This window comes from Caloenas nicobarica, chromosome 21 (genome assembly GCF_036013445.1).
Source record: "Caloenas nicobarica isolate bCalNic1 chromosome 21, bCalNic1.hap1, whole genome shotgun sequence".
NCBI lineage: Eukaryota > Metazoa > Chordata > Aves > Columbiformes > Columbidae > Caloenas > Caloenas nicobarica.
In genome coordinates, this window is record NC_088265.1 from 3,986,284 (window position 1) to 4,000,729 (window position 14,446).

General features: G+C 41.8%; 1 protein-coding gene across 6 annotated transcripts in view; it reads left to right on the forward strand.

Annotated features, from left to right (window-relative positions):
* Positions 1–14,185, forward strand: part of RAP1A (RAP1A, member of RAS oncogene family) — a 33,973-nt gene extending 19,788 nt beyond the window's left edge. For all 6 annotated transcript variants that reach the window (XM_065649195.1, XM_065649192.1, XM_065649193.1 and 3 more), the window contains 6 exons: positions 3,216–3,284; positions 4,329–4,385; positions 4,833–4,973; positions 8,244–8,387; positions 10,532–10,647; positions 12,243–14,185. In XM_065649195.1, coding sequence (XP_065505267.1) covers positions 3,216–3,284; positions 4,329–4,385; positions 4,833–4,973; positions 8,244–8,387; positions 10,532–10,618 — 498 coding nt within the window. In that variant the 3' untranslated portion in view covers positions 10,619–10,647; positions 12,243–14,185. The remainder of the gene's footprint in view (positions 1–3,215; positions 3,285–4,328; positions 4,386–4,832; positions 4,974–8,243; positions 8,388–10,531; positions 10,648–12,242) is intronic.
* The last annotated feature ends 261 nt before the right edge of the window (positions 14,186–14,446 follow it).

Consider the following 14,446-nt stretch of genomic DNA (forward strand, 5'->3'; position numbering starts at 1 on the left):
GCGTGTAGTGACTCCCACGTAGCCACTGTTACACTGCAGAAATATCTGTGAATCTGTGTCATGGTTTTGGAGCAGCAGGTGATTAATCGCTGTTACAATAGTTAGCATTTCATTTCTGCTTCCTGCATGGGTGTAATGTTGTAAATGACCGAATGTCTAAGTATTAAAAGCCCAACCTGCGCTGGAACAGCGAATGCAGCTCTGCATACCTCCACGGCTGTGTTTTCCACCCTGGATAGAACCTGAACGTGCAGCCTGGACTGAAAATACAGGACAGAAGGAGAAGTGACCTCCAACGTGCGCAGTGCGGAGGGGCAAGCAGACTGATGACACTTTGCACTCATAAGTACTTGTGTTGCTTCCAATAAGAGATTTACATAGCAGGGTTGATAGGAAAGCATTGTAAGAGAGATTCCTGTCACCTGTTTATCACCCATCAGTCAAGCAGCTCGTTCCAACAAGAAGGGCAAAGAACTGGTCAAGTGTGCAGTTATCTGAAACAAGGAACTGCACCGTGTTCCTGTTCACAGAAGATAATTGCTGACCAGCTGTTCACGTCATAGATGCTGCTGCTTGCAGCGCTGATTATTCTGAAATGGGCTGCCAATAATCTTGGTGAATCACCTGCAGAATCCAGATTGAACAGGAGGAAAGATTATTCAATTATGTATCGCATTTGATGCACTGTCTCAGAGATCCCATCCTGACCTTTACAAGATGTAGGTGTCTGATTTTTTTGATACTCTGTTCTTCCACAGCAACTTAAGCAGTCTGTTTTACTTTTTCCACCAGCATCCCCTTGATTATCATGCTTTTGTTATGTAATGAAAGATCCACTAGGTAAAATAGGGCATAGATTCATGTGCTGCACATAAAAATTATTCAGTGTCTGACACACTTAAATTTCCTTATTTGTGATGGGAAGTCTGAGTCAGCATCCATCTTTGGCCTTTTTAAAAGCTGAAATGCAAATAGTCTGGTAAACAGAAGTTAAATTATTTTTAATAGTCTAGGTGCTAAGTAAGCATATATTCTAATTAATTTGCAACAATGATCCATATGCTTATAACAGGACACTATAAGTGCCAATTGTCAGCTAAGAGTGAATAATATTTAGCTTTCAAGATGACTACTTATTCACAAGCGTTAGAAAGGAGAGGTTACAAGGTGGGATTTGAAATAATACGGGGGGTCACTTTAAAATTTCTTTCTTTGAACTGTGTAAACGAAAATGTCTAACAAAGAGGCTGGTGTTCCCTTTCAGTCTGTGTTTTCATTACAATATGGTGTTGTTTCACTGCAAATCCTCCCTGTTGTTTTAACTCTTCTGTGCCAACGTGATGCTGATTGTGCCTCTTGGTCATGATGACAGCATAGCAGAATAACCTTCACGGTTATTAAGGCACAGTATTTTGTTTCCCGTACAGTAGTTTTCTCCCCATTTCTAGTGAGAGTAAAAATCTTCTGGAGTATCAGTGGGTAGACAGAATTATCAAGAGTATCCAGTTGTGCATAGTCCTATATAAATCTTAAAGTTGGGATGCACAACCCTCAAAATAAGGAAGAGTTTAAAAAGTCTTGGATCCACCATAACCTGAAAACAACCCCAGATTTGTATCTTCTTTCCACCTGTAATCTATAAAAGCAAAGTGCATCACAGATTAAGAATATTACGTAGTAAGACAGGTTATGAATGAAGTTGAATATAATGATAATTAAGATGGTGTGTGATTGGTGTCTATGTGAACACACAAGCATCAGTTGAGAGAACAAGTTAGAACAGTGATTTACTAGAAATTAAACAATTTGACAAGAGAATACGTGGGTTCAGTTTTGGTTGTTTTTTTTTTTTTTTCCTGAACAGTACTGTATTTGTGGACATAAAATAAGACTCTGGGTGCTTATAGTAGACAGATAAAGTGTTGTGAGTGGTTTGTCAGGTTCTCACACTGAAGGCTGGTTCACATCTGTAACCTACAACTCTTATCATTGTTTTCTGTTCCTGCTATGATGCTGTAATCCACATTAATAGCAGTATCTTATTATAATGATCTTGCTGAGACCCGGTATCTGAAAGGCAGACTGGGACACATTTCAGTGTGACAAAAAAATACCGGAGAAGCAAAGGCTTTGATCATTAGAGTATAAAATAGGTTTATTTAGTGATGTAGGATGATTTTAAAATGATGTAGTACTAGAAACCTTTTCTTCATATAATAAAACAAAGCAAACCATGAGGAACTACTCAGTTTCCAGTGTACAGCGAGATGTTTTGCCCGTATCTGGCATGTGTCACTGAAAGTTTGCAAGTGTTGGTGTGACAAATGTGAACCCTCTTGCACAAAAATCTCAGCCTTCTGTCCGAACAAAATATGGCTTCTCCAAACAGGTAGTGACTTTGCAGTGTTTGTGTTCCAAAAAAACTCGTAGAGAGTTCAGCTGGCCAAAGTTAGTTGGTGTGTTTGATTTTTAAAGAGACAAAACTAAGTGCTGGGATCTCGGTTTTACAAACAACCACCACCTTGTGCTACAAACCAAAGCATGACGCGTGCAGAGCTTGGATGTCCAGGGATGGGTCGCATCCAAACGGCGGCTCGATGGGAAATATTTAGGATAGATTTGCTTTGAATAATTTTATAGGAGAGGAAGGACTTCCTCTGTGAAATGAGTGATGTCTCCTCCTTTAATGGTTTAATACAAATTGAGTACCTGGAGACACTCCAGGTTTAACTTGCTGCTTTGAAATACGTCTGTGCTCTGGGCATGTAATCCAGAGTAGCTCCACTGTAAATCTAATGTGATTTGAATTGAAATGTGGATTTTCCACAGGGTACAGGTTGCTAGTTCTTCTGATTAAATTTCAAGTCTTCCATATTTGGTGATTTTTTTTTTTTTCTTCTTCTTCTAAAGTCACAGGCACTCAAGTAAAGGTGTTTTAGAGGAGATCATCTTTTATAAAAGAGCAAGCAAGCAAACAGTTTACATTTCAAAAAAGTTTCAAAAGCATTCATGAATAAAGTGATTCTTAACACGACAGAAACGACGCAAATTTTATTTTTAAAAATTGAAACTTTTAATGTCTTTTTCTGTGCTTCCCACTGTTGAATTTTGTTGAGTAGTTTTTGAGTTGTTACTTTTTCATAAAGTGCTTCTTGGTAAATGTTACCGGTTGTGCCCAGTCCACTTAATTTTCTTCTTCTTTCCTTTCTGCCTAGACTGTACAGTTTGTTCAGGGAATTTTTGTTGAAAAATATGACCCAACAATAGAAGATTCATACAGAAAGGTAAAATAACAGCATTCTTCTTTCTTTCACGTCTCATAGAGCTTGCTTCTTTTTAATAATGCAACAAAGAGATGGGAACAGCTCAACCAAACTAGAATCTGGTCTGTTTGCTGTAATTTGACATATAATTATTACTTGAAAACATGAGGGGATCAATATTTGCTATGTGTATGTTATCTGGAGAAGTTACTATAGAGAATATACACACACCATTCATCGCAGTAAGTTATATTACTGTAGCATAGCAATTGCATTTTGTTTCTTCATATTTTTTAGGTATGGCTGTTTTGCCACTTAGTTCAAACGCGTTCTGCTCAGTTGGAAGGCACATACAATTCTTTTTACAGCTGTTTTGGGTGCAGGCTTGTAATTGCTGAGCAAAAGTCCTTGTCAGGATCCCTGATGCTGTCACGTTACGTAATTCTGTCCACAGAGCTGCTTTCTTCACTCCACTGATGTCAAGGAACCCATTGTTTTACAGATTAGCATAAGTGTTACCATCATTAAAGGCACCAAACCAGAAAACAGCAACTTTTAACATTCGCGCCTGTGGTAATTAAATGTAAATTGCGATATGAGTTGTGCTGTTAAATTTGTTTGACTTCCCTGGAATTACCCTCGTTGGATCTGAGGCATTTCTCAGTGAGCTCAAGACTTGCTAAACCTGACTGTGAGGATCACTAAATATTTCGTTTTTCCTTTTCTTCCTTATTCCCTTCTTCCCTAGCAGGAAAAAAAAAAAAAAAAAAAAAAAAAAAGAAGTTTAAGGTCCTTTGATTTTTAAGAGTGGATTTGATCTCGCTGAAGTTGAGAAGCCTCGCTTAGGCCTCATTTAGGCCTTTATAATCAACAGGCCTGGAGTAGTAGTGAGCTGACCCAAATGCCCGGCTTGGGGCATAATTAATCCTCTAATTGCGCTGGGGAAGTGCACGTGGCCACCTTGCTCACAGAGCTCTTTACGCAGAAGTAGAAATGAAGCTGATGTTCCTCTTGCCGGGCCCATTTTAGTTTTAATTGCGTGTGTCTCTTCCCTTTTTTCCCCAGCAAGTGGAAGTAGACTGTCAACAGTGTATGCTTGAAATCCTCGATACAGCAGGGACAGTAAGTACAATTTCTAGTTGGAATGGAGTTTCTTTGTCCTTATCTGTTGTCTGGTCCCAGGGCAGACTCGTGCTTAACACCGTATCAGAAAATAAATGAACGATCACTACGAAATGTGCCAGCCAAATCTTAACACCATGGGTTATGGTTTGGGGCACAGAACAGTTTTGTTTGTAGATATATTTTTATTGCTACTCCTGATTTTTTTCTCCTTTTTTTTTTTTTTTCCCAAGAAGCCTTTTTCTCTGTTAGAGGGGGAAAAAGAAAAAGGGAAAGAAATGTGTTAATGCTTTTATTAAATATTCATGCTTCAGTGGATCTCTGTAAGGGATAAAAATGTAAATGTGTGCTGCACAGTACTATGTGCTTGTCCATTATAATAAAAGTATTATTTTGTTCACTGGCCATATTCACTAGCTAATTACTTTTAAAAATATTTAATTACAGGAGCAATTTACAGCAATGAGGGATCTCTATATGAAGAATGGTCAAGGGTTTGCACTAGTATATTCTATAACAGCACAGTCCACATTCAACGACTTACAGGACCTGCGGGAACAGATTTTACGGGTTAAGGACACTGAAGATGTAAGTAGAATATTTTTTTCCTTTGCAGATATTTAAAATGTTTCTGTAACTAAGCGTACATGAATTCGTGAGGAAAATTTCCTTCTAAGAAATCTCTTTCTAAGGGCCATAGCGAAGCCACATTTTCACATGTGCTGGGAGGCCAACAGATATTGGAAATGGTGGGAGTTCATTGAAAAACAACTTTCTCTCTCTCTTTTTAGCTCCTTTCCAGTATTTACATTTTCTTTCACTGGGTTTGAGTGGGGCTTCCCCCCAATCCATCAGAACCAAAACTTTGACAGAATTTTAGGTTGTCGTATGAAAATGTGCTTTCTGGAGGAAAAGGCGGATGTTTAAGGGTCCATCGCTCCCGTATGTGAGCAGTGTGGGGTTCAGCTTTGTGCTGCGGGTGTCCCTGGGAATGGCTGGAGGAGTCTTAGCTACTGTCGCAAGGTTGTAATTTCGGGTGTTTAAATCCCTTTTTAAAACAAGGAAAAATTACATTAGGACACTTTGCATTCAGTCCCGCTTGACAGAAGAAAACTATTTACCATATTTCCAGTTCAGGCCCCAGCTCCTGTCGCTGGGACTCCTTGGCAGGCTTTTAATTTCTCAATGCGTGATGCAGGAGAGGTTGCCGGTGGCTTTTGCCGCGGTGGCCACGTGGCAGTGCAGAAGTGTGGGAACTCTCTCCTCCAGCAGAAGCTGAAATTAAATATATATTTTTTTTTTTCCTAACAGTCAGTAACATATTCAAGGGTTCGCCCTGAGGAGTGTGAAAAAGATTGCCCTTTTTTTTTTTCCACTGACAGCTTAAAAGTAGCAGCTGCCTTTGCTGTCGGGTTGCATCGGCTGCTGTGGTGTGCTGGGGGGCATGAGCCGTATCCCCATTACCTTGTTTTGAATGGCTTTGGTTCCCTCCTTGGTTTAACGAGCTGAACTGCTATTTATGCAAAACTGGTTTTCATTTAGGTAGGGATTACGCCCGGATAAATCCCTGGAAACACGCGTCCTCCGTCGGCCCCTCGGGCAGAGCCCAGCGCTGCGCTCGGCTCGAGGGGAATTTGCACCATAAGCCGGTCAAGTTCACCGGACAATAGAGACTGTTGCTTTCGGTTTGACTTCAGCGATTTGATTTAATTATTCAAATGCATTTATTTATTTTGTGTTAGGGGGACGTTACTTGTTGAATCCAAGCCTGAGAACCTTTAGAACGTTTAAGTCATGTTCTGCAGAGTTAGGAAAATGCGTTCTTTCCTATATTTAGGTTCAGAATGTGTCTTTCAAAATACCAATACATAAACCATTAAATTATATATGTCTAACAAAGTTTAAATTCCAGTCTTCTACATTAAATAGTAAATGATCAGAAGCTAGTTGTTCATCAAACCCCGTTTTTGGCTCTATGATAAACAATTACTACCTCTTCAAATAACCTTATATAGAGTTTCCTGTCTTTCAAAACTATACTGTTTACCCATCTAAATAACACTTTTTTCTATTATTTCACATCTTAATATACTTTAATTTTTTTCGCTGAACATGCTCAAAACACGTTTTCATGTTTTGGTATGAGAAAGCATCTCTTAACTATCTAGAAAACTGTAAAGAATGGGATTAAGCTGATAGTTCTAAATATCCAGTTGGTCTCTGCTGTGAAATAAGCTTTTTTTGGATTTGCCTCATTTGTATTTGTGACTTTGGGTTTCTGATCTAATAAGTAAAACTTATTTCTCAAAAAAAAGAAGTCGTCATTTTCTAATCAATATGGCTGTAAGTTTTAAATACAAAAACTAATCTTGAGTGTAGTTGAATCGAGAAGAGACTACAAATATTAACACTGAAGTAGGATTAAAAACGTGCAGTCTGTTGTGATTTACCAAAGGAAGTGGATAATGATTTATTTTCCAGCTGGAAAGTACGCATTTTCTGTTCAAAGAATTAAATGCTTCAGGAAACGGAGCGGGGTGCACACCCATTATCAGCAGTTCTTTAGGTTTTTTTGCTGCTTTTACCCAGCGTAAGGGAAACAGGATGCTGCTGTGTGCACGCCGAGCACCGCGGTCCTGGGCTTCAAAACCCACCTCAGCTCTGGCTGGATCGTCCCCTCAGATCTGTGTGAGATGCAGGTTGTAAATGCAAATTCAAAATTATACATAAGCTGCGATTCTCAGGCGTAAAAAGTCCTGAACCACGTATCTGTCTCCAAAGTGGCTGTGAAAGTGTGTGGCTGGAGCTCGGGGCTGCGCTGCCATCCCGTCATCTCATTGGTGTGGAAGTGACACCTGAGAGTGGGTGGTTTTGGTTTTGTGGGTTGCTGTGGAGTTTTCAGGGTGCTTTAGGTGTTTTTTTTCTTTGCTTGTTTAGGGTCTTTTCTACCTATTTGTGACATCTCGGTGGGCTGCAGCCATGGTAGAGACTGCCTGAGAAGCAGAGAAAGCCTGAAATTACATATCGGGCTTTTATTTCAAAGATACTCCAGCCACGGTCATTTTCCTACAGTATTACATTTCTCTGTCTTTCTGTAGGAAATGTCACAAGGAATATGATTTCCCCAAGGCACTTTCTTCCTCGTGAAGGAGTGAGAAGGTGACTCTCCCAGGCGCTTTCAAAAGCCAGCAGCTTAATGAGAGGAGCAGATGCCCTTTTGTCATTGTCTTGGACAAACTATGTGCCTTACGAATCTTTTGCACATGTATCAAATGCTTGGTTTAATATTGCATGAGATTATTTATTGGAAGAGATGTCCAGGGCAGCGCTTTGCAAAGGTGCTTCCATTTATTGTTGTGTGGCTTGACATCAGGTTGACAAGAGAGGTCAAAGGGGCTGAAACATATCATGGATGTCTTAAAACACGTGTGTTTTGTTCTCTAAAACAGGCTAAGTTGGCAGGCAGTTTAGCCTCCTGTCACATGGAAGTCTTGAAATACATTTAGGTGGTAAATTAAGTTTTTTACTTGAATGGTGTTGGATGTAGAGAACAGAAAGTAAATCTCTACTAACTTAAGATTGCGCTGAACTATTACCATTTGGTATTACGATGTCCGCCGTGTGTTTAGTTCTTAGGGAACCAGAGTGTCTATAGTACGGACTTTGTTCAGCCCTTTCCCGGCAGGCATCTAAATCCCAGTCTAGTCTGAGCTCTGCTGAACTCCTGATTTTTATTGTTTTTCATGCTGTCTGTATTTCCCCCCTTCCTCACATGCCTGTGTAAGCCGTGGCATTAACAGTCCGTGTTGCACATTAACTTGCTGATGCGTCTCTTGTTCGTGCTTGTCTCCTCTGCAGGTTCCAATGATTCTGGTTGGCAATAAATGTGACCTGGAGGAAGAGCGTGTGGTCGGCAAAGAACAGGGTCAAAACTTAGCAAGACAGTGGTGTAACTGTGCCTTTCTAGAATCATCTGCAAAGTCTAAAATCAACGTTAACGAGGTAACTATCGGCTGTTCCCTTGTCTTTCGTACTTCAGCGTGAACGCCACATTAAACCAGCATGGGGTCCTTCATATATTTCTTCATCAGGAAGATTCAGGCTGGTTCTGAGAGCTTAGCCCAAGAAAGGTGTGAGATGCAGTGTATTTAGCTGCTGCTTTCTGTTTGTTTTAAGGAGATCTGCTCCTTTTTCTCTGTAAAGTGTGGGTCACTTCTCCAGGTAAGTGCTTTCTATAGCCTGTGCCAGTGGACACGAACAGCAGAGGGTCCTGAGCAAGCTCAGTGAGCTGGATGACTCTTAGCTTAGATAAACTTGATCTGGAAATGTTGACTTTTTCAAGATTGCTGCTGCTGCTATTCAGAATGTGGATTATGCCCCATTGTATCACTCGTCATGTTGCATAGCTTTGGCTGTTGTTTTTGAAGTCTTTGCTTTTCACATTCCTGCTACGTCTGGCTGCACAAGCAGGCTGCCCATCGCAGTCCTCCTCTGCTAAGCCACCAACTTGGGCTGCGCCCAAACAGAAATCTGTGTCAATGGTTCCCGTCTTTAAATGAGAAACACCTTTGCTGTCGATGTGCCTTTTCCTGCCACCTGGGGTAGTGCAGCTCTGCTGAGGGAGCGCCGCTTGACATCGGGCTCCGAGTTTTTATTCTCTGCCGTGAATTATCTGCCTGTGACAGAGGCCAGGCTTCCAGCCGCGAAAGCTAAGGTGACCCCGTTGAGCGGAGCTGGTTTGGTGCCAGGTGATAAGCGGGACCGTTTAGGAGGCTGTGCGATAAGCAGGAGCAGTAGGAGCATGGACCGGCCCCGGTGTTAATTTGGCAGCGGGTGGGATGTGTGCAGCCCCGCATCCACCCAGCGGAACGGGACGGGGGCTCCGGGCGGCAGGAATCGCAGCTTCTGGGCTTGGGATTAGCTGGTTGGAGCGTGTGCTGATCTAACGCGGTAAATATAGCTTGACAGGCCAGACTCCTGCCAGAAGGGATAGTTTTGTGTGTATGTCTGAGCTGTAGTAAAACTACGACTGTTACGTGAAGAAACTAGCGGCTCAGTCATTGAACAGATCGCCACGGGGTATAACACGTTCTGGTTTATTTGTATTTGCACAGTTTGTGGTAGAGACTGACCTCTCGTTAGCCAAAGGTGCCTTAAAGCTTTCCTGAGGGTAGGGAAGGGGATTTTCCAGGAGGCAGAACCCTGAGCTGTCCCGGGGTGAATACACACCCGTGCTTTACATAATATAACCACCCCGAACCTGTGAATCCTGGGTCTCCCTATTTCCCTGTCCTGTCTGCTGCCTCCAGCGAGACTCAGATCACAGAGGAGAAAATGACTACCTGGAAGATTAGTTTCTGATTTTATTGTGATCTTAGTTTTCTGGTTTTCTGCCAGTTTATACTGTCTGGTGATGAAAAGCATACAAGCCGAGGAAATCAAAGAGAAGAAACGAGGGAATCAAGCAAGTTATTGTACTGGTTATTTGTTTGTTCTGCTGGCTCACAGGCAGCAGAAGCATTTGTAGTATTCTGGGGTTTGGTTTTTAGCTACTTTTGGACTTTCTGAATTTCCTTGGAATCAACAAGAATTTGTGAGCCGTCAGCCACTCCAGGAAGGGAAAAAAGTAAACAAGGACAAGGGTGGAGCTTTCTGAAGGTTTAAATATTTCTCCTCAATACTGTGACCCAGCTCCAAGCATTTTTGTAAAGCTCATTTTGCTATAAATGGGTTGAGTATTGCCGGGAAAACAACTCACAGCAAAAGCCTTTGCAAGAAACTCGTCTCTGAAGCTAAAAGAGACCCCTGTAATCGTCCCCTTCCGGAAGTGACTGAGTTCAGGGCAGATGTTCTGCTTCTCCTTGCTAATTTTATTAATAAACTTGAAAGATTAGACCAGGCAAAAAGATGAAGCGATTAACAGCTCGAATCTGTTTGGCAAAGAGGAAAATGAACAGTGTGTCATCTCTTGTTCCGTAAGCAGTTGCTTGAGAAACATGTTTTAGTAAATGCAAGCGCTTTAATTGAATTTATAAGATTGCAGCCACAAGGAAAGAGCATCAGCTTGCCAACCTGCCTCACTTTTCACACTTGCATAGTGTTTTATCACTTTGATTTTTTTTCAGTTTGCGTTTTTTCATTTTCAGATCTTTTATGACCTGGTCAGACAGATAAATAGAAAAACACCAGTGGAAAAGAAGAAGCCTAAAAAGAAATCATGTCTGCTGCTCTAGGCTCCCATCGCGCAGCAGCTCTGAGCCAGGTAAGAGGTGTCGGAATTGTACCTCCAGTTCTGGCTATTGGGCCGGGGGTGGCTCCCAAAATACAAATATCCTTCCCATCCTGCTGCATGTGTTGGACTTTTTAAAAAAAGTCGCTTGTACTGACTGACCTGGCAGAGAAATATTTCTCTCTCCCTTTCTCCTTTTGCTTGGCTTGATGAGTGCGACAGAGCAGGAACTTTCTGCCCTTGCAGGTTCTCTCTGCCTTGTGCCACCGCGCTCGCAGCCGCCACAGCCAACTTTTGCTTCCTTTTCATCCTCTGCTGAAATTCAGTAGCATCCATGGAACTTGTGTTATTGCAGCAGCTGCTGTCTCAGCCCGAGGTGCTATGGGGACAACTGCAAACTGGTTTGGGTGGGACACGGATTTTTAATGCCATAGAAATAAAAAGCCGCCCACCGAAAAGCATGAAAAATACAAACCAAAAATGAAAACAAGAAACCACCTCAAGGTTGGACGTAGCTATAAATAATCTTCCTGTGTATCTTGGCAGGGAACTCTGTGTGCTTACAGCTGTTCTGTCGCGCTCCTGAAGGAAAACAGCGTTTCTGTAGCTTGAGGTTTTGGGCAGGAACGTCACCCGGGCTGCCCTGTGAGCTGCTGGCCTCTGTTGGCACACGAGTGATTCTGTTTAAGACAAACTCCTGGCCACAGCAGGATTTTGGGGATGAATTCCTGAAAACCGGTGGCTCTCTGCCTTCTGCTGGCTCTGAAGTTCACCCTGTCCATGGCCATTGATGCAGCCCGGGTGTGACCGAGGGGGATAAGGGGTTAACGTGGCTTCTGATGACTTGCACCTTATTGACTGATGAGTCTCTTATCCTGAGCTTTGAATGCCAGAAAATAATAGCTCAGGGTTGCGGGGAAACAATGGCTTTAGGAAAAGGAATGGAAGAGCACGTTTTAAGTGGCTTTTCCTGTTCCTCAGGTGATAGATTTGAATGGATTTTTTATTTTAGCTACTGTGGCGTCAGCCAGGGTGACTCCTCAGAGATGGGTGTCCCCAGCCTGGGGGGGACGTGTCCCCACGCGGCTCTGCCCGGGACCTGCTGCTTCCAGCCACTTGCCGATGAGGCTTCTCAGAACGTTGACTTCTATCCGTGCCCCCAAATCTGCTCTAGATACTCAAAATACTTCACGGTCTCTCCGCCATTCTTTGTAAATCTCTCCCCAATTCATTGCCTGTTGGTATAGCTGGAATAGGGCTCGGGGAGGTCTCCAACTTGAGATTTAAAAGGATCTCAGAGGTACAAAATAAATTGTTCACCCGATGCTGAATTCAATATCCCCGTCTCGTCAGGCAGATTAATGGGAAGGACGCTCGTTAATTATCGTGGTGGGGGCTGCCGGGCACGGCTCTGCTGCAGCCGCGATAAAACTGAAACTTGCTTTGTGTCGTTTCCAAAGTCTCTTTTCTCTCTGTACCTCTGAACTCGGAGGATGGTTGGAACGAACCCCAGCACAGGAGGAGAAAAAAGCTCTTCCTGCTGCGTGTTTTTACAGCCCTTGTTTGAGATCATCTCACGGTAGGATGAGAAATGTTCCCTCCATCATCTTTATTTCTCCTTTTTCTAGATTGCAGGAATGAAGAACTGTTGCCTACATGGAAAGTGCCAGCATTCCCGACTTCAAAACCTTATGGAAATTAAAAACATATCTGAAGAAGCTTCTCTTGTTTTTATATACTACGAGAAGAATTTAGATCGTAAAATGGTTTGCACACGGTCCCTGGAAAAAGAAATTGCTCTGTGTATATCTCTTGGAAATTTAAGACAATAGTACTCCTCCTTTGCAATAGCAGTTAACGGATGTGAAAATAAATATAATTGACTCTAGTGTATGATTATACAAAGGAGCATGGATGCATTTCAAATGTTAGATATTGCTATTATAATTAAAAATTCATATTGACCCTTTTATCATAATTTCTCCCCATCAAGCACTAAAAATGTTCCACCATTATATTTTATATCTATAACTATAGGTATATATTATCTGAAATTTCCCTTTGAACTCACTGCAAGAAATAACTTTTTGAGTCATTGACTTCATTTTATATTTAAAAGTTACAGAATATCATTATTTTCATTCTGCCATTATATTCTAATTAAAGATGTTTGTGCATAATGCTTTGGAAAAATGGGTCTTTTATAGGAAAAAACTGGGATAACTGATTTCTATGGCTTTAAAAGCAAAAATATATAATATACTAAACCAACTCTAATATTGCTTCTTGTGTTTTACTGTCACAGATTAAATTACAGCTTTTATGAATGATTAAATTTTAGTACATTTTCATTTTGTTTCTGTGTTTTTGTTACGGTTTCCAGGCTTTGGTTTTTATCCATGTTTTGTGAGTTCCATTCTGGTCGATCGAGTGTTCTGTTAGAATCAATTCCACCCATCCGTCCTTACGCCGATGCGACATCTTCACGCTCCCTCCTTGTTGGATGTATTTAATCATAGCGCGCTCAAGTGCAGAAGGCTATTTTTAATTAGTTTTGTATATTCTTTTGAATGTTTAAAGATTGTATTCTGCTGAAAAGATTTCCTCTGTACAATTATTTTTATATGTACAAATTGGGTTTAATACTGTATCAAGGTCTGACTTTTACTATGATCTTCGGTTTCACGCAATCACGTGTTTTGGGGGTAGAATCCCTGTTTTGATGACGCCCCCGCCAGGCAGGAGCCCGTGATGGTCTCTTGGTCAGCAGCTCGACACGAAGCTGTGGAATTGAAAGCTGGTTCTGTCTAAATTTGGTTTCACCAAAGCAAACAGCTGCTTTACATTTTTAGACAAAATCTGGCTAATGTTACCTGATCTGCACAGTCAGCTGAAGGGGTTTTTTGTTTCATTTTAGGTTCTTTTTTTTTTTTTTTTTTTTTAAATACCTGTTGGTTTCATAAAGTTTAAAAGGGTAGGATCTGAAGAGACCCGTGGGTGCTGCACCTCGATCCTCCGGTGGATGTGCAAGTCAAAGAGCCGCCTTTGGGACCCCAAATCCCATCCTGGGTGGGATGCTGCTGGAATTCCTGCAGCGCTGGAGGACTCGCTCCTGCTTTGCTTCTGCGTAAGTGAGAAGAGAAATGTATCTTCACAGTGGAGAAAACTCAGGACGGACCTTGTCCTGGTTGTTCAAATGGGAAATCTAAATGTAATAGCTGGTGAACAGTTGTTCCTGGACCCGTTGTGTAGTTTTATTGGAAACCAGGGGGGAGAAATTTCTATAAATAGGTTTTTCTGTGACTGTGTTACCAATGCAGCTGTTGAATTATGCAGAGATCCCAGTTTCTAAATGCAGCCCAAACAAGACTGGATGAAAATATTTGGCTGAGGATAATGTGAAAACATCTGCCTACTCACAAGCTACTAGGACAAATGTAGTTACTTAGCTGGTTGTCTTTAACCTACCCTGTGCTCTTCCTTTTTCAGGAGGAGCAGCGGCATGGTAGTTGCAGGTTGGTTATCTTAACTAAATGTAAAAATATTTTAGTAATAAAGTAATTTTAATGTACATGCTGATTGCCAGATGTCTCTTCTATAAAAGCAGAAACCTGACCTTCATTTTCTAGCTACAGGGTGGAGTGTGAGTTCGTCACACCTCATTTCTCAAATGCCAAGTGTGTTTTATATGAAGAGCCGACTCCGTTATCTCCTCCCTGCGGAGCTGGGGCTGCGGTGACGGGGACGCTCAACCTGCCGCTGCTTCTCCACCTCGCTTCTGGACTTTGCGATTCCGCAGCACCTCCTGCCCTGGACTGTTGGTCCGGAGAAG